General features: G+C 39.7%; 2 protein-coding genes across 8 annotated transcripts in view; one reads left to right on the top strand and one right to left on the bottom strand.

Moving 5' to 3' along the window:
• Positions 1–5177, bottom strand: part of MAEA (macrophage erythroblast attacher, E3 ubiquitin ligase) — a 55789-nt gene extending 50612 nt beyond the window's left edge. For 4 of the 5 annotated variants that reach the window (XM_050896141.1, XM_050896143.1, XM_050896145.1 and 1 more), the window contains exon 1: positions 4981–5049. In XM_050896141.1, coding sequence (XP_050752098.1) covers positions 4981–5049 — 69 coding nt within the window. Of the gene's footprint in view, positions 1–4980; positions 5050–5126 lie in introns of those variants that run through there. The other variant, XM_050896142.1, reaches the window with a different exon arrangement.
• A 716-nt stretch (positions 5178–5893) lies between these two features.
• The window catches only part of CTBP1 (C-terminal binding protein 1), a 245339-nt gene continuing 223771 nt past the window's right edge, over positions 5894–27461 (top strand). Inside the window, exon 1 of one of the 3 annotated variants that reach the window (XM_050896635.1) lies at positions 5894–5926. The gene's annotated coding sequence lies outside the window, so the exon portion shown is untranslated. Of the gene's footprint in view, positions 5927–11224; positions 11272–27461 lie in introns of those variants that run through there. The other 2 variants (XM_050896636.1, XM_050896634.1) reach the window with 2 other exon arrangements.

Raw genomic sequence — 27461 nt, 5'->3', positions numbered from 1 at the left:
GATACTAACAGGAGGTCTTCTGTAACATGAGAGTATTTTTCTTGAAGTATTTTCCTACAGGCACAATGGAGTACTGATAATCAAGCAACATCTCTAGCTCATGGCCACACTGTTACTTACTGCCTTTTTACTGTGTTTTTTTTTTTTCCTTCATTAATCACTTTAAAATGTGTTTCATAGGGAGTGGGCAGGGGTGGAAAAGAAACCAACTCCCACAGGAGCCAACTCCTACTTCAGCTGCTTTCCAATGTCAAACTTCTTCTGAAGTCCCACAGTATCAGATTTTTCTTAAAACACAGCAGCACACAGAGCCCAGTGCAGAAGAACAGCAGCAGTACAAAAGATGTCACGCTTGTTTGCTGACATGCACACATGATGTGTTGAAACAGGAAGTGCATTATTCAGCAACACACGAATGCTTGGTATGGACATTCAACGCACACTCGGTGCGTCAGAGCACCCAGTTTGAAGACTGATTTAGCATGAGATACGAGTGTTCACACTGAGTTAGTACAGAGCTGACTGTTACTAATATCCATGTTTAGCTTATTGTGTCAACCTTCTACTTGAAAAGCACTTTACAAATCAGGTAACAATCTAGAAGTGCCATATATATTTGTTTGTTTTTGCACACTGATGTACTGACAGTACATTAGATGTCACAAGTTCTGTTACTTCTACCCTTCAAGTTCTGCCTGAACCACTTTCACTGAACAACTTTTGCTGCTATACATTCAAAGTTTTGACAAAAGTACTCTGTGGCTCATAATACCAAAGTACAAAGCTATGTTCAAAACCAACAACTTATAGTGAAGCTTATAAACAGGGGAAAAAAAGTAGTGCAACCAATTATGGAAAAAATTAATCTTGCACCTTTTCTGCTTCAGCAGGAAAAGAAGTTGACCTGAACTGTTTGACATCTTCCTTAGTGACCTAGATGACGGGTCAGAGCGCACCTCCAAAGTTTGCAGATGATACAAAACTGGGAGGAGTTGTTAATACGCCCGATGGTTGTGCTGCCATTCATAGGGGCCTCAGCAGGCTGGAGAAATGGGCAAACAAACCTCATGAAATTCAACAAAGAGAAATGCCAAGTCCTGCACTTGGGAAGGAACAACCACATGCACCAGTACATGCTGGAGACCAACAGCTTGGAAAGCAGCTTTGCAGAATAGAACCTGGGAGTCCTGGTGGACAAGTTGCCCATGAGACAGCCATGTGCCCTTGCAGCAAAGGCGGCCAACAGCACCCTGAGCTGTGTTAGGAAAAACGTTGCCAGCGGGTCAAGGAAGGTGATCCTTCCCCTCCACTCAGCATGAGCTAGACCCATCCAAAGTGTTGTGTCCAGTTCTGGGCCTCCAGTACAAGAGAGACGGACATACTGCAGTGAGTAAAGCAGGCAGCCACAGAGATTACTAACAGATTGGAGCATCTGACACATGAAGAGAGGCTGAGAGAGCTGGGATTGTTTAACCTTGAGAGAAAAGGCTCGGGGGGAAGTCTTATCAACGTGTATAAATGCCTGATGGAGGGAGTAAAGAAGATGGAGCCAGACTACTCTCAGCGATGCACAGTAAAAAGACAGTAGGCAATGGGCACAAATTGAAATACAGAAAATTCCATCACAAAAGATTTTTTTTTTTTTTTAAATACCATAACAGCAGTCAAACACTGGAACAGGTTTGCCTAGAGAGGCTGGAGGCTTCATCTTGGAGATAATCAAGAACAGTCTGCACATGGCCCTGAGCAACCTGCTCTAGTTGACCCTGCTTTGAGGGGAGACTACTCGACTAGACTGTCTCCAGAGGTCCTTTCTAACCTCTGCTATTCTGCAATTCCGTGGACGCAGGATAGAAACAACGTACGCTTCATATAATCCTGTTCTCCTATCTGTTCCCCTCTCTAGCAATCAGGTAAACATAGTAGTTCCATGAGAAATATCTTATTAAATCTGCTGCCAGTATGTCCCTTGCCACAGCTGCCAACAAAGCCAAACAGCAGCTCTGAGAAGGTGCTCAAGTATTCTGTGCTTCTACAGCTCTCCTTTTGATCAGCTGTTTTTTAAAGCAGTTGCAGCCCAGCTAACCCTAAACTGTTGCCAATGAACAGCCCAGATAAGAATATTTTCACAAGTGATCATCTCTGCTTTCAGGTCTTCCATCTTCCAGTTTTAGGGTCTTACTCCATATAATTTGCTAGTTCAGTTTAATAATTATTCACACTTCCAAAGATATGGATGAATTATCTAGCTTCCTGTCATCACTTGTTTATTAGTGTTTCAGCAGAGAACTATGATAACAATGTTTGCATTCATTCGTTTTTAAATTGCCAGCTTTCATGTTACATGCTCTCAGAGACTAGCATAATTTTCTATCAGTAGGCTTTTTTTAAATTTAAAAAAAAAAAAGATTCCACAGCACTTTGGAGGAAGAATAGCTGGCAACCTTCTTGCCCTTGAGAAGGGATTGGAGGGGGGGAAAAATATTCAAGTATTATTTTGTACACTTAAATAGCTTCCCTAGATTCAGCTGAAGAAGTCCATTTACTGCTGAACTGCTGAAGAATGGCTGAAGCATTTCCACTCCTGCAGCAACCACAATTTAGCTATGGAAAAGGGATTTCCCTTTGCAGTTTTAAGCATTCTTTCACATGAAAGGCACTCTGTGGAACATACTGTAAATGTAGAGCTATTACACAACTATTATCTAGTGATGCTGGCATGAGGAAGCTAGAGGGAGGAAACAGGAAGGATATAAATACAAGTCTATAATCTTTTATATTTTACTCACATCAGGGAAAATCACCAGTGTCCAGAGCTCCAAGAGAAATATCTGAGCTACTGTGTTGGTGGACAAAATTAAAAAATAAAAGTGATATGCATTCATTTCACACAGTGTTTGAATAAACTGGAAATAAAAATTCAGAAGCTCAGTCCCACAGAAACCTGTAGGCACCTGCCTCCTAATGAACAAAATGGGATTTGATATCAACTTACTTTAGTAGACTTTAGCCTTAGTGTTCATTTCTCCCTGCTGCTTTTTCACCTCCACCACTAAAATGTTTTGATATATGAGTCACAGTTAAGAACATTTTAAAAGGATACATTCAAAAGATTTGAGCAGACACTGTTCTGGCAGGTTTTTTAAACAATGAAAAATGCTATTAAAGATTACAGGAACAACCCAGGAGTTGAATGGGTGCTGGGAAGAATCAATAAACATCACCTTTGCTAGGAAATTAAGAGTTTCACTGCAAGGGTGTCTCACCCTCTTACTATTTAGCTTCCCAACTTTACAAACAACATTCCATTCTCTTATGTATATTTTTAAGATTTTTCAGGAAAAAAGAATGCTTGTGGAAATAAAAGAATTAGTCCAAAATATTCTCTACCTTTTAAATGGCTGGCACCTTGACAATTCATCTTAAGTCATAAGCAGCAAAACAAAAACTCACTGATCCTCACTGCCAGTAGTTTTTCAGGAATGTAACAAGCAAAGCTGTGATAATAACTGGAATACATCTAAAACGCAGTCTTAAAATGATCTTCTTAACTTTAAATGCCTTCACATTGTTCTGGCTGTGGAAAGTGCTAGAGCACTCTTTACAGCTATTTCAAATTTTAAGCCTGATGCTGTCAGCTTTCAAGGACTTCATGATGACAGAAAGAAGCCTTCATATGTAAAATGGGAATCAACACTTTGTCCTTCTGCTTCTTGGATCTAAGTAGAATGAAGGTAGGAGAGTGAAGGAGGACATGCACAAGAAGAACATGGCTAGAAAGCCTGCAAAGAGCACGCAGTACTCAGTGTGTGAAAGCGCAGCATGATCTCAGCACAACAAAGTTTACTTTGCATAAACATCTTCTATAGATGAAAAAACGTTGATACACTGATCTGAGAGATGTTTAAATAAGCATTTTGCAATAGAGAACCTTCTCCTAGCTCCCTTCCGCAGTTATTGCTATTAATGTGGTAGACCTACTGTACATACAACACAAGATTTCAAACAAAGGTTACCATTGATTCCTACGAGCATCATCCTTCCAGTTCAACAGTTCTTAGAGGCGATGACCTTAACGCTCAGTACTGAGTCCTTCATTTGCTTTACAATACCTGGTTAAAGCCAAAGACCAGCTATGCAGTCTTGGGAAACTAGCACCCTTCAGCCAGACCCCGTACCTTAAGGAACACTCCATGGTTTTACCAAACCGTAAGTACTTCGCTTATTCGTCTCTACAGGCCTCCAGCCTTTTCCAGTACGTTTGTCCCTTTTTATATTTTAAGCTCATCTCCATCTTCGGGGGACCAAGAAGCCAGGGAACCATATTCTACCACCACCTCCACTCCCTCCCCTTTAACACGTCTCCTAACAACGCCACGTAGATTCAGCTCATCAGCTGGGACGAGCATTTAAAGCAACCCTCGGTCCTCCGGAGCCATCATTCCTGCGCCCCTAAACCCTCTCCCCCAGCCTGACTCCGTCCGAGCCCTCTCCCCCCGCCTCACATCACCCTACGACCACAGCTTCGCCTTGCCACAGGGACCTGACATCTCCTCTCCCTCCTCGGCCAGCTCCTCCACCTCTCAAGGACCCTTTCTGTCTCCCTAGCGTGGCCCGGGGGCCTCCCCCTTCACCTCAGGGCACGGAGACACCCGGGGAGAGCCGCATATTCCAGGCACGTCCCTCACCCTCAGCGGAGGGGGAGGGGAAGGGGAGCAGCCGTAGCGGCATAAGCCGGGACGTCAAGCGGAGGAAAACGGGGACGGGCGGGCAACTGCGTGGTGGGAATCGCTCCCCACCCCCACCCCGCAGCCCCGGGGGCCCCAGGAGCTCCTGAGGCGGGGAGCGGGGAGGAAAGGGGGGCCGGGGCGCCCGGCTCGCCAAGCCCTACGTCTCCCCCTCAGCGCTGCTCCGGCGGGACGCCAGCGGCTTCACCCCTCTCCTCCGTGCCGGGGGAGGAGAGGGAGGCTCGGCACCCACCTTGAGAGTGGGATACTCCTGCACCTTCAAAGTCATTGAGAGCTGAGCAGCTGATTCCTGCACCGCCATCTTGGATTAGGCACCAACCTCCTCCCTCCTCCTCCTCCCCCGCCCTCCCCCAGCCCGGACCGGAGGGAGCTACCTACGGCGCGCGCGGCATGACGGGCAATAAAGGCCTTCCTCCGCCCCATCCCTAATGGAGACGGGACGAACCAACGGCGCTCGCTCCTGACCACGGCCCGCCCCCCCACCCCTGCCGCCGCCGCGGCGTGGTACGGTCCGCGGGACGGTGGTGGCGGAAGAGCAACAGCGGGGCGAGAAGCGCCAACCAATGAAGGCCGCCCTTTCGCACGCTCCCTTCGGGCGCGTTGACACCGCCTTAGAGCTTGAGAAGCCGCGCCCGATTGGGCAGCGGTGTGGAAATGGGCGGGGCCAGTTGGATGCGCGGACAAATCAAATGGAAGTACGGCATCGAGGTAGGCGGGCTTTTTGGGGGTTATGGACATCCAGCCACCCAGTCGGGATAGAGAGGGCTTTCCCATCGCCCAATCAGAATCTCCTCTAGGGCTCAGTAGGCGGGACCTAAAAGTAAATTTTGATGGTGACTTAAAACGGCCGTTTTAACACCCCCCTGAGGTGTCCGGGAAGGGGAGGGGCGGGACGAGGGGCGGAGCCCGAAGGAGGCGGTGCGGAGAGCGCTTTGATGGGCAGCGTTCCCAGCCAACGCTCTTGCGCCGCCCTGCTGACGGGCAGAGAGCTGAGCGAATGGGTGGCGCGCCTCTGGAGGGCGGGCGGGGCAGCGGCGCCGGCGGCCCGGCGTGTGGCTGTGTGTATATTGGCCGGGGAGGGGAGGGGGCCGCCCCTAGTAAGTTCCGTGGGGAGGAGAGAGTGAGTGAGAGTCAGTGAGGCGGAGGCGGCGGGAAGAGGTTTAAATAGCGGAGACAGCGTGAGTCCCCTTCCCCTCAGCTCCCTCTCCCCGGCGCCGGGCCGCCCTCCCACGCTCGCCGCCGCTCTCCCTCAGCCGGGGCAGGCGGAGGCGCCCGGCGCGGCTTCCCTTCCCCAGCCCGCCGCGGAGCTGCCTGTCCTCACCGCTGAGGGGCGGGAGGGGGGGGGCGCGGCGGTGGCGGCGGCGGCCCCAAGCCGCTTCCGAGCCGCAGAGGGGAGGCCGCGTTGGGGCCCCGCTCCCGGGCGGGCCGGCGCTAAGTTTCCCCGGTGAGACGAGGCGCGGGGCGGGGGCAGCTCCCTCAGCAGCCGGGCCGGTCTCGCCTTCCCCGCGGGGGTGGGGGGTGGGGAGGGAAGGGGGGTTGGCTCCCGTTGGACCGTTGAGGAGTGTGCCCGGCCGGCAGGCAGCTTCTCCCGCCGGCCCAGCGCCCTCCTCCCCTGGCCGGGCGTGCGCGGGCGGCGCAGCCCTGCAGCTCCCTCACGGGGGGAGACGTCAACCCCCGCTGCCCTCGCAGCCACCCTGGGGAGGGGAGCTGCTGCCGCCCCCCCCGCCCTGCCTCACCGCCCGGTGCCCTAAGTACCGGCATGCGATACAAGTTTAAAGCAGCGGTTTTCAACTTTAGGGGTTTTCCTCTTTTTTTTGGGGGGGGGGGGCGGTTTGGTTTGCGGGCTCCCAGCTGTGTATGGAGGGAGTTGTGGATCTCTCTGGCTGGTGTAACGCTGCACTCAAAAGGCTTGCTTGTCTTGCTGACCTCTGTTCAGTCCCTCAGAGTGGTCCATGGAAGTTGGTGGGCCATAAGGTGAAAAGCACTGGTTTAAATGAGCAATAATTCCTCTGCTAAGCGTATGTGTATGTTTCCATATAAAAAAGGGGCCTGATCCTGCAGACTGTCTCTACTTGTGTGTCTGAGGGAACAAAAACACTCTTGGAGTATTAATCCTCTGGCTCTTGACATAAAAGATATGATAATATGTAGAGGGCAGTGTCTTGAGATTCAGCCATAACATGTGCCCTCTTAGGACCCTACATGAAGCTTCTCACTGTGATTTGAGCACCTTAGTGAGACAGAAGGCACTCTGTCAGACCTTGAAGCTATTAGGTCTGCAGCATAACAGTAAGAAAGTGGAAACGTACTGATCAGGAGCTGTACATGCAGTGATATAAACTTCCTTCTGTTGTTGAAATCAGTGGCAAAAGTTCTGTTTCTCGATGCAGGTGCTTGCCATTGTCAGCAGATATGTTTCAGGTAGTGTGCTGTTGTGGTTTGAGGCTTTAAAGAGACCTCAAAACCAGTATCCATTAATAATCGTGGTGTTTTTTGCTGTCTTTTCTAAACTTTGTGGTTATATTATTTCTGGTCTGCAGAAGACTGTAGAAAAATAAACACAAATACTTCCAGGAAGATAAAACACATTTAACTTTCATGGTTTGAAAGAGCAAGTCATATTTAGCAAGTGTGTTTCTTAGAATATTTTGTAACGTTATTTATTTCCAATGTGCATAGGCCCTGTTGCACTGAGAGCATCTGTCCATCACAAAGGGCTGGTGGTAAATAAAAGAAAATGTGTGAAGTCATGTAGTTGAGTGTTAGATTCTCTTCAGCTTTGGACTGCAAACTATTTACTTGTGTTTACTCTCAGCTGCCCTGGCATTCAGTCTGGTACTGACCATAATCAGCAAATGTATGCCTAAACATAATTTGCCAAGCCCACACCAGGTGCAAAGCCTTTGTTTAAAAAGTGTATTAGTAAAAACATTTGTGTTAGTTACACCTGGGATTAACATTCATGTCTAGACACGATCTTGGGGCCGGATTCTGCAAGAGGATTTGTGTAAGGAGGCTTTTGATTCCATTCAGGCTCTGTGCAGGGAATGGTTCACCTGAGCTTGTCAAGTGGAGGACTGAAAACTTAGCTCAGTTGTTGCTGTATTTACAAACATAATTATGTGGCATTGTAAATTCTTCCTGTTGTTCCTGTCTGTCTTAAATATTCTGTAAGCTAATATTTAGAAAGAAATTTGCTGTTCAATATTCCGTATCATTGATGTTACTGAACAGCTGGAACTTGGCATACTTTAACTCTTTAGGCCTGTGACGCTTGTAGGGACTGCAGAAATGTGACTTTCCGTGTAGTTTACGAAGTCATATATGTATTTGTCCAAAACACTTATTTGCGACAGATTTTTTTTTTATGTGTAATGTCTTAATGGTCCTTTCTGATAATACAGCAGCTGATTTAATATAACACAAATATTCTATGGATACAGGTTATGTGCTTGGATTGTATCTGTCTTTAAACTAGAGAATTATTGGCGAAGATTTGTCAGACTTTAGTAGCCAAAGTTAAAGGGTTTGCTTAATGGAACAGATGGCCAAGCAACCATCATGTCAGAGAAAACAGCATGTATTCCGTGTATTCTTAGTTTAACACAAGAGGGAGCATGTCTAATCTTTAACCTTTAAATATTGCAACTTCAGAGAGGAAGCTTTAAGTGTTGAGTGTCAACTAATTTATGTTCTAAGCTCCATGTGCAAATATTGATACAACCTATGCATATTTCTGGCATGTTTTCAACTCTAGGTTGCAGCTGTTGATTTATAATATAAATGTTGACGTGATAAATGTGGAGATAAAAACTAAGCTAATGATCTTTTGAACTCGTTAAAATCTGTAGTTTCCTGCTGAATTTAACAAAATATTTATGGTTATTGTTATTCCTGGGTACGGTTATTCATATACAGAGGTTGTACTTTGTTCTTTAATATTAAGTTAATAAATGTCTTCTGCTTAACCTACCATATAAAGTTATAAAGCCAAGGCTTAATTTAATTAAATTTAGTTTAATTACCAATACAACTTTGCATTTACAGTTCTTATAAATTCTACCGCTTTATTCTTACATAGGAAATACAAATTTGTATCTGCTAAGAAGGTTTGTGCATCATATCTTGTTTGTCTTTCCTTGTCCCCTAGTGGTGTAAAAGGAAGAATAAAAATCAGCTTCCATTTTGTATTTCTTGGCATTGTCCAGTTGAATCATAATCTATTAATGTTTGTCCTCATTTAGTGTCTTATTAATGTGATTTAGCAATTAAAATTAAGCAGTGTGTACAGAATACTCCAGACCTTTAGGAGAACCTTACTCATTTGATGGTATCTTAAAAGTGTTTCCAATAGTCTTCTGCTTTGCTTCAGATTAATGATTAGAGAAAAACATCTGTCTACCATTAAGCATTGCATGCAAATTATGTGTCTTTCAAAAACATAAATACTCTGTATGTTATTTGGTGGAGCAAAGCAGAAACCTTAGCGCTTTGCTTCCCCGTGCCAAAGAAAACTGCTGTGGATTGAGATTTTACTACACTTGCTTCTCTTTCCTCTTTGTGGACATTATAACCTCTATGCCAGGGTGGCAGAAGTGAATGTGTGTCACCATCATTTCTCATTTTAGCAGATGAGACTGGCATAAGCCAGTGATATAAAGTCCTATGTTGGATCAGGTAGGAGCACATGTTGCCCCCCTGGCCAGAAGAGCTCTCTTCCCCTGAGCAGATGGGTGGTGATTGTACTGTCCATCTTATCATGGAGAAGTAGAAGCCTTCACTATATTCTTCTGGTGTGTTATGATGTTTGTGAAATATTTAGAACCTTAACTTTAATCTATGTTAGTTTTTTCTTCTGAATAATGGGAGAAATTTTGGTATTTTTTAACAACTACTGTGCACAGCATTGACAGAATAAGGTGTTAATATCAAAGCAGCTTGTCTTCAAAATATGCCAGGCAGCTGTCCCTGTAAGACAGATAGGCGAGATGACCTGTACTAATATCAGATACCTTGAGATAGATATTCAGTAAGTGTTATGACTTTTAGAAGATAATGAGGACGAGTCAATTCCTACTGGGGAAATTGTTGCTTTACTGAGTTATTCACAGGAACCGAGCGTTTTTGATGGATCGCTCCATTTTAATGGATGCTGCTTGATTTTATATGATATGTATGCAACAGTACTGCGGAGTCAGAAATTCATGGAGAGCAGAGGGACACCTTTTGATGAACAAGTGTTGAAATACTGAGTTTTGTAAGGATCAAATGAGCTGCCTGTTGTCTTGGCTATTCCATATCAGTCAAAAGGGGCAAAACTTGCGCTTTGTTTTTCTTGCCCAGCAGACTTCGGCTATTGCACAATTTTTACATTAAGGGCATATTTTTACTTTAAAAGAAAGTAATAATATGACTGTTTAGTTGGTTTTTGGTATTGTAACTTTAAGCTTATAACTGAAAAGTGTATTAGTGTATCTGGGTTATGTAAATAGGCTGGAGAAGTTGGTGTTTTCATTTCTGTATCTGAGAGGAAATTACCAAGAGTGTAAAAACCCAACAAACAAACAAAAAAAGCCCCCACAAACAAAACCCAGGGATTAACAACAGTAGGAGAGATTGCCCTGAAGTGCCACAGTTTAGAGCATCGTTGTAAAGTAGTAATTGCAGATCAAACGCTTTGTTTCCTTATTTTAGCATGATTATAAGGACACTTTCTTTATCAGGGGAAAATGTAGATGCACTCAGCAATTGAGGTTACAAAGTTGCCATAATGGATTAGAGTTGAGACCTCAGTAGAGGCCATTGTCTGTGCGGAATCAGCTGTGTGAGCAGACAATTTAATATCTCTGTTACTAATCTGGTACCTTTCAGGCAATGTATGCGTGTAAAAGTTCTTTAGCAATTATTCCATGTTTACTGAAACCGGTTTTCAGGTGTCAAAGTATTTATTAAACTGCTTTTATTAAAAAAAAGGGGGGGGGGAAATTCACAATGTAGATCAAATTCTTGTGAAATCTCATTTAAAAAAGGAGGGTTGTATTTGCATAAAAAATGGCATGTGGGACTTACTGCTGAAGTGCACAGACTCCTGAAACTTTCCGAATGGTCTAAATGGACGTTTTAAAATGCAAAGGGGAGGGGCTTTACCTGTAAGCAATTTTTTAGCCATGAGCAATTTTTTTTTTTTTTTTTTGCTTTCTGAGTTACAGCCTCCTGAAAAATGGGGGGCTTTAGAAAGTGCTGACACAGCCTTAACTACAGAGCAGTGCCCTGCGTGCTGCTGCAATCATTGTCCAGGCAGTGTTTTCTGCTTTCCTGCCATTGTGCTTTACATTCTTTTAATTCATTCCATTTTTAACTTTCTGAAAGTTTGATATTATTTAAAGCCCACGGCGTGTGTGGAAAAGCCAGAGGAGTAAGGTTGTCAGAGTAGCATGGACTTGTTAATCTCAGCCTGATCTTGTCAGTAACAGCAGAGCAGAGGGAGAGGGAGAGGAACTCCGGCTGGGGCAGCGCTCCAAAGGTTTGTCTGTTATTTTTATACCTAAATTACGTCTTAGTAGCAAACTATTCAGTATGCGGAGCGTTGTTTGCGATCTGTAGATTCCGTAGTTGCGAATATGTGTGCGTTTAGCCGTGTTGTTTGTTTGCAAGAGAGGAGGTTTGCCTCTGTGTGTATCGGAGAGAGCGAGTGTGTGTTACGATCGGGGAAACGCTGAAGAAGAAGAAACCCTGTTGGTTCTCCATGCAAATGACCGCTTTGGTTGTAACAAAAGCCTTGATGTTGGGCTTGGAAAAATGATCTGACAGTGTAACAACCCCAGGCCACTTTCGCCATGTTTTTGTTTATTCATGTTTCATTCCGTTTTCCGTAGCTATCTCGCAGATGTTTCCAATTTCACTGTTGTTTTGTTTTTTACACCGTTGAGCCTTTTTGGAGTTAGCAAGAAAATGTGTGAAAGAATGTTAACAAAACAGAGAGGTGTTGCAGATGTTTATACTTGAGTTCTTGCGTTGCGCCTGACGATACTGGCAAAGGGATACAGTGCATATGAAGGAACGTAAGAAGCATCTGTTTTAACTACCGAGCTTGTAATTTCGAAATGTGCCCATTGTAACTTGAATATTCAACATAAACAGATGAAGTGAGCACGTTCCCGGTACAATGTGGCTAGTCGAGATCTCATTTGTTTGCTACTGTTTTTGAACGGGGGGGGAAAAAAAAAAGGCGAGTAAGAGCAAGGAAAGGAATAGCTGTGACACAACATGTATGCTCCTAGATAAACTCCTGCCATCTCGGAGTGCCTTTAAATATTTGAACAGCTTCTGTTAAGTCAAATAAAATTGATTACCATGAGAAACAAAAAAGTGTAATAGAATAGTTGAGCACACTACTGAAAATCTGAATGTAAAATTGTTTCAGAATCATTCCAAGAATTGAATTAGACAGAAAATCTTTTTAATAACAGTCATAGTAACACATTTAAACATTTTAGCTTCTGAGATCCTGGAAAACAACACACACAGTACAGAAATAGCAGAGGTGGATGGTATGTTATCTTACAGTTGCATAAATTGATATGTAATTGTCTACTAATGATATTAAAATCAGTCTGTTTTTAGGATTTTATGCTTGTTGAATGTATCGAGGCATACACAAATAAAATCTGAAATCTTAAAGGACAATGATTCAATGTCCGGAGCCAGTGGTTAAATCAGATGTGGTAACTATGGTGAGAGGTAAAGTTACTTAGCTTCTCACAGACCATGCATATGTGGATTTCTTTTTGTATAATGGAGATTAAGGAGAAAAGGATTAGAAAATCTAAAGAGAAATTTTGAGCAGGAGACCTGTAGCCTTGCTCTGGGAATTAACACTGAGGAGGCTTTTAGAATAGAGGCAGGGTGGAAGTAAACACTCTTGTGATATATATTGATGATAATTCTAGAAAGGAATCTTTCTGGTTGGGAATATCAACAGCAGCTCACGCATATACAGGAATGAAATCAATCCTCTCCATATTAAAATAATCCTCCTACTCCAGTGAAACAAAAACAGAGCCCAGCATAGATTTTTACATTACCAAGTGACAGCATAAAATCGGGTAAAGTCTGATATTCTCAATTAACTCATTCTAGGTTCTTGCAGAATTAAGCAATATTGATTTATTTGGATTGCATGGCATTCCTATTTTTAAGCATGCATATGATATGTATTTAGGATTTATTTTTTTTAAACTTCAAATATGGTGGTCATATGAAGTGGAAAATAAAATCAGAGCTTAGTGTTCTAGCTGATAAATATTGGGGGAGTTTGAACTGCAGCCAGAGAGACTTTGACCATGTTCCTGATTTTCCTTGAGTTGAGAGGGTTCAGCGTTACCCTGAGCTTTTCAGGGAAGAACTTCAGTTTATGCTGATCAACTCAGAGGGATATGGGAAGGATTGTCATGCTTGCGAATAAAACTCATGTTCTGAGAGAACCACCAGAGATACTAATTAGTTATTAGCTATTTGGAATACTTAGGAAACAGAAAGGGGAGAGGTCAGGTTTAATTTCCAGTATAGAGGGACCATTTCCCTATAATAGTGAAAAGTACATTCACTGTGACAGTGCAGAGACATCTTGGGGATATGAGGTATGTTCAGCTTTCTAGTAATAGAGGTTAAAATGTATTGGGGTTTTGGCAATGTCTTAGAAACATCTTTAATAAAATATTTAAACGTTTTGAATTTCCCCTCCTCCCTGCCCCCCTGCCCAACATAATGGTTGAAAAACACTTGTCTTATGAGAAGTCCGCAGGGGAACTAGTAGTTCAGCATAATCTAGACACTTGGTGTTAAAAGTTTTAAGGTGTTTATGGATTTGCTAGGAAACACTTTTAGCTTTTTATGAGTCATAATCCCACACTTCCCTTTCTCAAGTGTTCTAAGAGTGTGTTATCAGATACCTGTTCAGGAGACTGCGTTCACTACTATGGTGCAACAGTGGGGTTAAACCTGTGAATGGAGCGTACGCTTTTGGTGTTCAGGCAAAATGATAAATAATAGACCCAACAGCAATGTAATTCACATTTGTTACAAATTATTTTCACAATAGAAATTATAAACTCAAAATTTATTGATTTTTGTTTTTAAATTGTCATTTCTTGAAAAGCATTAAAAACTCACTAATTGTATTCTGCCCTAATAGGGAGGAAGAGGAGGAAAAGGAATTCCATTGCTGCTGTTAGTGGACGATATTTTGCTTTTTTTCCTATTGTTGGAGTTGACATTTGTATGGAATGGTACATTGTTATTACATTAATGATGGATTATTATTTCAGATGAAAATTTTTATTTATATAAAGATTGCTATTTTAAATTGAAGCAGAAGGCTTCCATAAACTAGAGCAAAATTCAGATATAGCTATTGATGCATGACAATTGATTTCATTGTTCAATGTATTTTGAAATTGTTTTATCATCCTCCTTTATTAGGATGTACTGTTTTTAAGAGCGATATACCTGATATTTCAGGCACAGGATGCTGTACACCCTAATGGATAGGAATAGTGGAATCGGAGCAAATAGTGTTTTCCTTGCTTTGCTATTGGATTAGGGCAAGTCAATTCACCTTTCTGTTTCTGTTTTCCATCTACGGAAGGGCTATAATGGTAATTCCTTTTTAAAGTACTTCAATATCTACTGATGAAATTTCGAGACCAGCAATATTTTGTCTTGCAGTAGCACACATGACCAATGGATGGTGGATACTCACATAATATTTGCATCAAAAATCATAAAGCATTAAAAAAATTAAATCACTAGTGATTTGATAATAAAATGTTTCCAGGAGAAAGCTCAGGGATAGCGGTGATGAGGTATTTCCAGACAGTTGTTGCTAATTTAGGAGTTTTTTAGGTAGCTGAATATCAGCTGGCTGGTTAGTACCTTGATATTGAGTATTGACAGATTATCAATCTCTGTTTTAAAATTTTGAACAAAAGGTGGCTTGTTCATTGACTTGTTCAGCTGTTCTGTTGGGATTCAGCCAGAAGTGTAGTTTTAGCAGCATCTTAGGATGTTGAAAAAAAGAGCCCTCCATTTCCCAGTGAGACTATTTACATTAGTATTGGAGAACCTTTGGCCTTCTCGATTAAATTTGTAGATTGCAAAACCAAGAAATCCAAGATTGAGAATTCCAGTGCAAACAGCTATGTTTGTGCTCAATCTCAAACAGCTGAATAGTTTCACTTAAGTCACTGGGTATGCTGAAGTGAATAAGGGTTTTCAGGATTAAAGTTTACGGTATTTATCTTGTTCTTTTTGTGCGTGGCCATGAAAATTCTCCAATGCAATGCAAAGTCCTAAGTGTTCTAAGATCTTTGAGAGATGATTCTTGCTCCATTTGCACATTGTATGAAGCTATGTAAATTGGTTTCAGGTGCAATGTAGGGTATATGGGATAGCTTAATGCTGAAAAAGTGTGAAACAAAGTTTAGAAAGAATTAGAGTGGACTGTCAGCCTGTACAGGTTATTCATCACAGTTCACAATAAGGCTTATCGTTCGTGGCTTGCCAAGGACTGATGTTTCCTTCATGTGCTACCCTGTTTCAATTATCTACTTGTATCTTTATCTTTGTAGATAGCAAGAGTCAGTATTTTGTTACTGAAAGTGGCCATTTGATGTTTTCTATTCTTGGATATAGTTGAAACAGCCCCAAACACTTTTAAAAATATACTTTTATTTTGTTGCTCAAAGAACAAGATTTTATTCTAAAAAGAACTTTAGAATCTTAAAAACAAGTTTCTCCAACAGTTTTCCATTTGACAGGAATATTTTTCTTCATCTGGAGAACAAGCTAATATGGCTTAGTTTGTAAAATTTGTTTATACAATGGTATTTTCTGTCTACACAGTGCCTGGAATATGTCTTAGCACATAAATAATAGGATAAATAAAAGTTTTTGTATCCAAACAGCTTCTGTTTATATTTCTCAGTAAGAAGTGTGTATATGTGGAGAAGGATCCTTTTGGCTTTAAGAAACTGAGTGCATGCTCTATCTAGTAAATTATGTAATTTGTTAGCTTGGTAAATTTTAGAGCATCAACTATGTGACAATTTCCCTTTAGAACAGTAAAGATTAGGTGGGGTTTCTGTGGAAATCATTATAACTTATGCTATGCTGTTAATGTATTTCTCTGCCTTTCTCAGATAACTGTGCTTGGGTTTTGTAAAGGAAAGTTAACCAGTGAGAATGGTGTGAACTGGTAATGCCTGTGCAAATTGGAATATCTTCCCTGAGTTTTGCAAGGAAATAATGATGGTTTGAAAGCTTTTGCATGCCCTTTTTTGTAGATCTTTCATCATTTCCCTGCATTGCTTCCTGATATGCCTTCCGAAAGAGTATGGCATGACATTTTCTTATATCTCCTCTTAAATTGTAAAATGTATGTGTACGCCCTCTTCTTTTTTGGTACTTTGTTTATGCTGCACTGTGACAGATGAGTAGAGATAGAAGTTAATAGTTAAAGAATATATTATTCTAAGTACTTTTAAGCGTAATATCTTTTTTGAACATCCACTCTTCTTTCACCCTCCATTTCTGCAGTGAAGGAGCGATATCAGTGTCATAGTCATTCTGACTTTTCTGTGTAAGCGATGTGAATTTGGTCTAATGCAGTTAGTATATCATTCCTCAGGCCCTCTGGTACAAATAGATACGAAAAACAAAGTCCATGATATCCTTCAATGTGAGTTGAGAGAGAAGGTGACCAGTGGAGTTCAGACTGTGAGACACAGTCGAAGAGATCTGTTACACTTATGTTGCTGTGCACAGGTTGATGTGTTTCCCCAAATGCTGGCACAGAAATTAAAGAAAAGATCCTGTTTACTTTTAGGGTCAAAGTATCTGGGAAAGATTCTCTGGAGAAAAAATTGCCATTTCCCATTCTACTCAGGAATGAAAACAGGAAATTGATCTTGCAGATTTTTACCTCCTGGGAAGTCAGCTTGAAGAAAGTAAAGATTGTGGTAGAGTCATTGCACCATAAAAGTTAAGCAGATAAAATCCTTTAATCTATTTAAGATATACTGTATTACTTTCAATCCTACATTGTTATACCGGTGAAGATGTCAAAAACAAGGTGATGTATTCATCCCTGTAGGAGCAATTCAAAATTTAACTTTTCTGATCCTGACGTGGCTATACCAAAATAAACACACTTGCATCTTGATTGTGTATCAAGGTTTCTGGACCTTCTTGATACTTATTTTGAATAAGACTTAATTAAATCTAGGTCACATTGCTTTTAACTTGAGCATCTCTGCCCGCCCAGTTAAGGGAGGACTTAACCTGTGGAAGGGCTAAAAACTTGTATGGAAAAGATTGCCTGCTCCTGCTGTGACTGGGGGGAAGCAATATAAACCTATAGAGGATAAGAAGTTAGCAGTAGAGTGCACAGGTTGTAAGAATAGATAGTTTCAAGTTTCTAATTAGCATTGTACAGCAAAATTAGTAACATAGTTAAGTATGAGAGATATTTTAAGCACTCTTTAATGTCATTCTAAATTTTGGATGCTTGCATTTGATTTTAAGCTATTTTGTTCTGTATTTACATCTTTACCTGTGTTTCTCATTGATGTTTTCAGTGATTATGGTTGGTTGATAGTGTTTTACCTTGCAGTAGTGTGTTCTAAATGTGCATATATAATTTTTTTTTTTTCTGATTTAGGGTCCATTGGTGATAGCTTTGCCTGCTAGTCACAAGTTTCCCAGAAACACCAATAAAATTTTCTGTTCCTTTGGATGTGTTTCTAGATGGAGCAATGTCTGAATTAGGTAAGGAAAGGCACAGCAGTCTAGTCTTGAGGTGCTTCATAGATTGTGATTGTCCAGATCCGTCTTGGGAGAAACGGATAGTCTGTTAGCAAGCCTGAAGATGTGAGTGTTTTCTAGGTATAGAGGTATATAGGATAAAACGCTAAAGTGACCCTTCTCCTAGCATATGGGCAGCATGTTCTAATGAAAATTATGAGTACAGCCTTGAAGTTCCTCAGTGTGTTTGTTTGCTTCTGTCTCAAGAAACAACTTTTTGTCAAGTATTTTCTATCCCAGTGCTTTGATTTTGTAGGCATTTTTCCATCTTCATAATATTGATGAATCAGAGTATTGTCAGCTGGAGATCCTCAAGTTATATCATTGAGGGTAGAGTCCAAAATCTTTTCTAGTATTTTGGGAAGAGCAAATGACATTCTGACACTTGAAAGGCAAGGTTGAAGTGTGCAGAGCACCATGCTATGTATTTCTGCTGTATGTTTCGGGAGTCATGTGAACAGTTGGACTGGTGTCATTTTCAGGAAGCCACGTCTCTGAGTGGTGGCCATTTCCATAATGTTATTTACTGTGAATTCTGACAATGTCATAATTAGAAATTAATGTTTGGGAAGAAATGATCTGGACATGGAACCAGTAACTTGTTTAATATCCAGTGTCAATTTTTCAACTCTTCCTTAGAGTACCTCTCCTTCATGATATATTTAATAGCTTTGTGATATAAAAAGTGAGGGGTTTTGCGCAGAGTCTTAACTGTAACATTCAGACTGGGATAACTTTGTATCCTGAAAGGTGTTGTCCTAATTTCATCATTTGGCTTTAAACTTTAATTACTAAAACATGTTACCATTTACAATCTTTGTTAATGGGTTCACAGGGGGCTTTTTTAGAGGTGCAAGCATTAATTTCTAAGAGTATGCCTACTGTAGTTTCAGCATTCTTTCCTAAATTCGTAATTGGTATAAAATTGGTCTTAGTTGGCAGTAATCAGGTTTGTGTAGTTCTGGAAGAAGTTATTGTGCGTATGTGTTGAAGTCCATGAAGCCAATGTATACCTAAAGTTGCTATGAAGGCTTTTTTTGAGCCAACAGTTATTTATTGTAAGTATGGAAAGTCTTTTATGTTAGTAGGCTGTTACCCAATGCTGATTAAAAATGACAGTCACTATCGTTGCAAATAGTAATCATTGAATATGCAATAAAAACATATAAAGCAGCCTATTAACTGCAAAGTGGCTAAAAATATGCAGTGCAGATATTAATTTGTCCTATCATCTTGAGAAGTTAGCCTACAGTAAGGGACCTGTCTTGTGATGTGTTTTTCTCTTAAATTAGCTTTTTTGCTATTAGCAGTCTTTGCATGTGCTTTAGAGCCTTGAAATGAAAGGCATGATGTAATCAATAGGTATTATAAAGATCAGATAATTTTAATATGATTTTTTAAGAGGTATTTTTAGAGTTCTGGCTTAGACTTGGTGCACTTTGATAGCAAAAATGTTACGTATTTCATCAGTTTGGGATTGCAGTAAAATTTTAATTTAGGAAGTGTTATGCCCAGCTAGTTGTCAAAATAATCCATTTCTCTTTATACTAATGGCCACATTATTTAGTTTCACTGCTGTGAAAGTTTTACACAGTTTGCAGCCTGATTCAGTATTTTTTCAAATTGGTGTTCACATTGATGTCAAGACTGACAATAAAAATAAATCTCATAAAAAGAGTAGGATAAGGCACTAGATTATAATTCAGCATTCCATTTTTGTTAGTTGTTCAACATCTGGATACATACCTCTGGATAGGATAGTTAACTGGAGATTAAATTAAAACTAAATTCAGTTTAAATTTTAAATGAAATAAAATATTGGCACATTAACTATCACTATATAGTAACAAAGAAATTGTCTTTTATTATGTGTGTGCTGATTCTCTAAGGAAGAATATAGTTCTTTCATAAAACCATTATGAGTAATGAAACTGGTATATATACAAAATGAGTAATATATGGGGTTTTGACAAATAAAGTGATGTATCAAAGAAGGTGGTTTCCAGCAATATTTTCGTGTCAAATGCGGTGTAACCCTTAAGCTTTATGGGTGCAGCTTGTCAGCAGAATAAACAAACATCCTGTCCCTCTTTAGTCTTGCTACCAAAATAAATAACAGTACATTCAACCAAAAATATTTTACATTGTCAAAGACAAACATGCCATGGCAATTGGCAGTCGCATGTCCCAGAGCAGACTTTGTGATGAAGGTTTCCCTCTTCAGCATTGACTCTTGAGTAATTAGGAAGGTTATGCTAAGTAAGCATCAGAGGGAATTTCTGCTACAGTTCTTGTGTGGGAAAAGAATTTGTCATATTGCCAATTGCAAAACCCAGATCCAACAAGAATCTGGAATTTGTATTGACAGGCCAAAAGCTTCCATTTTTTGAGTTTTCAGAGATCCTGGTACAATCCAAAAAGGGTCTTGAGAGTTTTCTGTTTTCAGAAATGTGTGGTAAATCCTGTGTGGGATTCATCTATCCAGAATATATATTTAGCCTGGTTATAGTGCCTTATTCAACGTAGTTATAGACCAGTTTTCTGTTCTGTTGGACACTATGTCAATCTGAAAAAAAAAAGTGTATCCCTGAAGAGTCTGTCAGAATATGAAACAGAAAACAGAAGATGGATTCACACAAGCAGTAGTTAAGTAACTGTGACAATTAACGGAAAGTTCTCTGCAAGCCTGATGTGTGGTGCAGATGAACTATAGCAACACTTGCTTGGAAGTACAGCAAACGTGCAGTGGATATGCTGAGCTGATTGGTAGTGAGAGGCTGTCTTTCATGGGCTCTGATGGACTAAAAGAGAGAGTGCAGGTAAGATGATGAAGGCTGTAGTCTCAAAAATATCTACCTTTCTTTTTGTCATACTGGTAAGGAAGAAGGTTCAGCCTCGTCAATGTCTGTGTGCCCTGTAGAGGCTTAGAGAGCAATGTTTCAATGGAGCTTACTGCTCCTTCAGAGCAAAAAGTGTCTTATAGCAAGTTGTGTAGTCACCTGATGTTCTATATGATCCTTCCTCTTCTCTAAAGAAAACATCTGGCATCTTTTCACCAACTGCTTTTAGTGCTAGAGCTCTAAACTTTATAGTCTTCGTCTTCTCCCTTCCATGTGGTGTGAGGATGGATTGCTTGCCAAGACCTAATACCTATTTAAGCAGAGCAGAAAATTCACTGTCTGAGCCTGGAAATACAATTATGCATTCAAATAGCGAGAGTTGGTGCAACATGTCCTCCCCAGTGAGAAGTCTTCCCTATTCATTCTTTGCATTACTTTTCTCTAGTTAGTGATGGTTCTTTGATATTTGGAAGTCCCTTATCTGGGGAGGATATGATAGAGTTACTTGGATTAGAGTAGGAGGGAGTGTGAAAGTGCCACCTTATTTTTGTGGCTGCTGTTTTGTCAAACTAAGTATGATTCCCTTTTATTGTTCTTTTTGACTGGGGATTTACTATTGCAAGAAGATTTGAAATAAACTACTAATCATTTGCATTTGCTTATTTTTGCTTTCTAAACACAGGCTTATAAAGAAAGACTTCATGATATAGATTGTTTGGAGATGTATGTGTTGTAAGAGCAATAATGTAATAAAGCATTTTGGACACAGTCGTGCTTAATATGAGATGTTATGACAGGTGTCTCACAATTTGGTGATGAAGAAAAACTTCGGTGTTGACCCAAACATTTAGCGGGGTGGGCAGGGGGAGGAGAGGAGAGGGGATAGGATAGAAAGAAGACTGAACTTAGTCAACTTTGTTAACCCCATAATATACTTCACATGTAAAAGCAGAATAACCAAAAAAGGGATGCTGTCAGTTTTCAATTCTCTATGTTTCAAATGGAGACCCTCTTCATTGTGGGTCATTGCATCTATGTGGGTTGTGTTAAGAATTATGCTATGATATCCATATTATTAAGCAACGCAACTTTTTGCTTTAAGTGTTTGAGTGAGCTCTGAAACAGGAGGAGGAGAAAGGGAATTTGTTCCCTCACCCACCTGGTTTTGGAGGATGAGGTTCATACTTGATTGTATAACATTGAAACAACCATTACATTTAGTTCTAATTCCAGATCAAATTTAGGAGGATGGTTGATTGTGGACATGCACTTTAGACAGATGTACGCTTCTGTGGGGAAAAATGCTTTTTGGGGAGGAATTGATGCTGGAGATCCTTAGATTCTTCTTTGGTCACTGAAAAAAATCAGATGAACCCTCAGATGTTCCAAAAGTTTGTGTTAAAACAAGACTTTGATAGCCCAGAAAGGGCTTGGAGCTCCTGGCTGAAGTGGTTGCTGCTTTTATGAGGTATAGATCTCCGTACTTCAAGATAGCAGTAAGAAAATGTGTGATTTAAAGATGACATAGAAGTTTTTTGTTCTGGATTCAGTTTGTCGTATAAAACTATTGTTGTATCTGATGCTGATCAAATCATAGGTTAACTTGATAGTCACATTTATATGGTGTTTCTAGCTTTCTGTATAGTTTTCTATGGTTTTAATGGATTTGGATTATAGTTGATGAACTACAAAGGTGATGTAGACCTGAAAGGTAAGGCAGTAACTGCCACCTCTGTCTTATGTCTTAGTCAGCTTTACAGCACAGTAAAACACTGCCAAGCAATATAAAACATTGTTCACATCTGTTTGGTATTAAAACGTATCACCAGTACTGTAATGGCTCATTCCTCTTAAAGCTGAACATTGTTTCTTCCTTGTACTTCCATTGGAATCAGTAGGGGATAATCTCGGTGATCTAGAAATGTTGTGTTGTAAGTCACGGTATGGCTAAGCGATCACTAGGATGAAATTAAGATAATGCTTTTACGATTCTTTTTTTTTTTTTTTTTAAAAACAACCAGAAATAACTTGTGCACTTTACCTTCTGATGTGTTTTCTGGTACTGCCTGTTAGTGTCCAAAAATACAGGGCTGAATATTGGTGAGAAATCAACTGAGGTGTTAAAGCAAGGTTTTTTTAATGAAAGTCTGGCTGACAAAGTCCTTTTCTCAGCTAGAACAGGCAATAATTAGACCTATTATTTAGAGACCAGATTTTCAGTTTTGATGACCTAGAGTTTGGAAATTATCCACAAGAAAAGTTTTCACTTTTGCTTTAAAGAAACTTTGTAGCTTTTTCTATTTCTGTATGATGGATTACTGGAAGAATTATCTTAAAAAATAACAGCTGCTTTCGGCTTTTATTTGGGTCAGGTGTTTTTGTAATATAGTGTGTTTAATATTGAGACAAAATGAAGGAAATTAATCTGTAATTGAAGAAATGTCTTTCTGTGAAGTGAGATAGACTAATATGGCTATTGAGAGGGATGTGTGAGCTCCGCACCAGGCATGAATTGTGGAAATGAAGCAGTATAGGTGGTTGGTCACTTTTGACAAACTGTTCATAGTTATTTGTTTTCCATCAATATGAATACTTTAGGATAAGGGAAGGGGAGCAATGAAAGTAAGAAGGTGCTTGCCAGTGTGATAGTTGTATGAGAAAAAGCATCTGGCTTGTCACTTTGCTCATGATTTTATCAGTGAAAGTTACTGATAAAATTGTGATGTATTATTTCACCTATGATGATGTTGAGGTTGGCTAAAATATTGAGACCAAAGAAATCCTTTAATCTCTCGTATTCTGCTTTTTAAAATGTTTGTTTGGTGTGGGGTTGCTCTAGGATTCTTTCAAGATTTTATTTTTGGTGTCATGGTACTCCACTTTACTCTGGATTTCATTGCAAATCGCAAGATACAAAATTGTATTAAATTTTATTAAATTTTAAATTAAATTGTATTAAATTGTTCTGTAGACCTAAGTCTTGGAAAACCTGACTTGGAAGGGGGAATAAAAGGACTAATTAGAGTTTAATCTGAAGAGAAGGTTACTAAGGGTAGACGTAACAGCTTTCAGATGTGCCAGAAGTTTTTGTAGAGTCATGGTGGAGAGTACAAGAAATAATGAACTTAGATCACAGCAAGAGAGAGTCAGGCAGGTTGAACTTTATTAAAATCAAACCAACAGATTTTTTTTTAAGCATAATGATACAGAAACTCTAGGATCAGCTGCCTGGAAATCCTACACAGTCTCTGTTATCTGAGACCTTAAGCTCCAGTTTAGACAACTTCTGTCAGGAATGAGAGAAGTATAGATGATCCGGGCTTGGGAAAGGAGCAGGCCAGATGACCTTTTGAGCTCTCTTCCAGTTTCTTTTTCTCTGAACCTAAGAATAGAATAGGACAACCATGAAAAGTTTCACTACCTCTCACTTTTTTTTTAATTGTGGTTTTTAATGAAAGGGATGTAACTTCAAGTCAACATTTTTTTGTTGTTTGTTTGTTTGGCATATGTATTCTTGGGCAGTTAACTGTCAGCAATAACTAGCATGTTTAACTACTTTCCAGTATGAAGCTATAAGTACTATATGCTATCAGTTAGTTTGCCAAGATTCAAGTTGTTTGTTCATTTCAAAGTGCTCTTTAATACTTTCTAATGTATGCAAGGACATTAGTATGCAGCTGTTTAGGAGTGCCAGTCAATGAGTTGGTGTGATCTGTGTTTCGTTTTTCGTCGCTTTTGAAAAATCTCTCTTCAGAACGTGCCAGCTTTTCCTATTCTGCAATTTGGCTTTAAAGATATGAGACACAGCTCTGGAGCATTTTCATCCTGTGGGTTTTTTAATCTGGTGTGGCCTGCTATTTTATGAACTCTCTAAGTGCATTTGTGTAAATGCTTATTCAGCCCTCATGAGTTTATTCATGACTATATTGCTAAAGCATTTGGGAGTTCATTATGTTCATGCTTCCACATGAATAAAGTTGTTTTCTCTGAAAGTGGAGTTTTTAAAGAATTTTCTTCTTAATTTTCAAAGCTGTTGACCTACTGTTATGTAATTGTGCAATTACCACTTACGCAATGAAAGCTCAGCATTTGCATACCTTCTCGTTTGGCCACATGCACTGATTTAGACGGCTGAATCTCCAGGAGAGGTGGGTGGGAATTCAGGTGTGTGGACCAGGTTCCACTCTCGCTGTTTGTACCCTTTCACAATGTGCACTTCTGGAAGTGTTTGAGAGTCCCTTGGTTTGTTTTTTTTTTTATTTCTCCCCTCCCATCCCCCCAAAGATGAGAAATTTGATGAGAAAATCTTAGTGTCCTCCCAGCATAGTCTTAGTCACGCTTAGTAAACCAAATGAGACTCTTGAGGAGAATGACTGTATTTACTGTTCCACCTGAAACCAGTGCCCAAAAATTTGATGATTAGATTTATCTGTTGTTAGTCTGTAAGGACAATTCTGTCTACAATTTTAGGGCTGATGGATTATTTTGGGGGGGTGGGGGTTATCTCATGGTGTGTCTGGACAGAAGACCCAAAGTTATGCTGGAGAAACAGTAACTTTTCTTTTATTCTTCATGGCCTGAGTGAGTGGTTTTTGAGATCTAATTAAGTTGGATCTTGAGAGGCCCACCTGCAGAAATACTCTGATGAAATTGGTCAAATGAACTTTTAATTAAAGCAGGCACCCACTAATGACTGTATTTTTTTTTTATTTAAGGTTTATCTACTGCAAATTTGTACTCAAAGGACCTTCTTTCTTTTTTTACAGCAGATTTGCTTCAAAAGTGTCTGGATGGAAATGCATTCACTTGCTATTTTAAAAAAAATCAAACTTTTGATGTGGAAATACTTAAATGTTGTTTAGACTGTGCAATTTGAACTGTTCATTAATCCAAAGGTTTAATAAGACTATTTCCCAGACTGTTTTCAATGGCTGATTGGCAGCTAAATTCTTAAGTTTTACCATAGGAATGAAAAATTTTTTGTACTCTCAAACCTGGTTCTTTTTGTCTGCCTCTTTCTCAGGGTCAAATTCTTGAAAACTTCCTTTTGGATAATTTGAAGAACTGTCTGCTTTCTGTTGCCAAAATAGCCCATGGAAACATGGCAGTACTTCATGTGGTTCTGAAATCGAAAGCAAGGCTATGTGGAATGTGCTATGTTAGCATGGCAGGGACTGGGATTCGTTTGGTTGTTCCTAAATTAAAACTGATTTATGCCCACAGAAGCTACTGAAGCTTCTAAGGTCTCTCTCCCCCCCGCCACCGCTTTGAAATTTCCATAGAAAAAAGCATGTTTCTAGATATCCAAACAGGTGGAACCACTTATCCAAGAAATTTTAAAGATAAATCAGTAGAATATCTGGTATCTTCCCCTAGAATCACGCGGGCTTTCTTAGCAGTCTGTTCAAGTTCAGAAATGAATCTGGGCTTTTTATCTTGTATGCTGTTGAGGACTAGTGTGTTGTGTTGATCTCGCTCATTATTACAGACTATTCTCTAGATCGATCTAAGTGGTACTGTTGCTTGAAAATTGAGTTCCCATTAAGTCCACTATGCTATATTTTGCATTCCTTTCTGGCTTGTTCCAGACAATGGCTCTGTGTTGTAATAGTAAATTTGTGATGTTCATTAACATTAGCTAGAAAACAAAATAGGTAAATAAAACACAAAGAAATGATATGCAGAAATTCTTGTGCTACTTTTGAAGTAGTTTGGCCCCGAATAAATCATGTTAGGCTATCAGAATGATTTCTGAAAATCTCCCCTGTAGAAAGAATTGATATGAAATAACCAAAATAATATGTAGGTGGTATTACTTTGTTGTTCACTTTGTCTTTTTTGTTACTTTTTGTGTTGCAGCTGAACCTCTTTAGTATATTAAAAATGAACCAAGAATATATCTATGTAGTAACTAAATCTTAAATAATAGCTTATATTGTTTCACTCCTATTCTGGAGAAGCTGGAAAAGAGAATTTGCAGACTGTTTTGTAAATGTTCTTGCATGTTGTAATTTAAAATAATGAGTATCTCATTGTATTACTAGAATTACTCATAAATTTACATTCCTTGTTTTTCATTCTCGGTGTGTACATTGCTACAGGGAAATTGCAGGACCAAGTATGCTGAGTCTCAGAAAAGTTTATTAAGTTTTCCTTTCTGTGATTAAAATTTGTCTAATTCCCAAGTGCTTTAAATTCAAGTTTGAACATATATTTTAATAAATATCTTTTCATTTTTTTGAATAAATAAAGAGTACTTTAGTATACCAGAACCTTTTGTAGTTTAAGCATTTGCAGTATGTAAGTATTTGACACTAAGCAGCATTAAGAATTAGTTGTTTTTAAAGAGGAGGGGAAAGGAGGAATCTCAGAGAATGCTTTTATTTGTTTTGAACTTTTCTCTCACTCTGAAATATTTAGAATGGTAACACTTTTATATGAGGATTATACATTTTTTGCTAAAAAGGAATTTAGAAAACAAAACTCAAATATTCTAAAATGTCAAATATTTTCATGCTTTTTTAATCTTCTGGGAAATAGAATTGTAGGAGCTCTGAAGAACGAGAATTGATCTTTCATTGCTGACTAGTAGGAGAGATGGTTAGAGTCAACTGAGCACAACTAGGAGTGAAAGGTAGAATAAACCAACTTGTGAAACTTTGCGATACGCTTGCTGCTTTCTGGAAGTACCTAAAGTGTATGAAAAGCATTTGGATGTTTAGGTCTGTAAAAAGCTGGCTAACAAGTTGTGTGTTTCAGTATTTACAATACTTAGATTACTATTTGATTGCTTGTTATTTTAGTTACAGCCAGTAAAGTGACAAACTGCCAAAAAATTGTGTAGACTTGAATACTCTTTATTGATTGCCAGACATCAGCATAGGAGCTGATCTAATTTACCATACCAAAGGTTGAACAAAGGGATGGAAACAGAAGACTAGAATTCTTTCCAGTATTTCAAACAAACATCTTTTGTTTGTAATACAGCTCAGTCAGGGATTTTACTGTTAAA

The sequence above is a fragment of the Gymnogyps californianus genome, chromosome 4 (genome assembly GCF_018139145.2).
Source record: "Gymnogyps californianus isolate 813 chromosome 4, ASM1813914v2, whole genome shotgun sequence".
NCBI classification, from domain to species: domain Eukaryota; kingdom Metazoa; phylum Chordata; class Aves; order Accipitriformes; family Cathartidae; genus Gymnogyps; species Gymnogyps californianus.
Note: the sequence above shows the minus strand (reverse complement) of the source record. Positions and strands in the feature narration are given on the sequence as shown.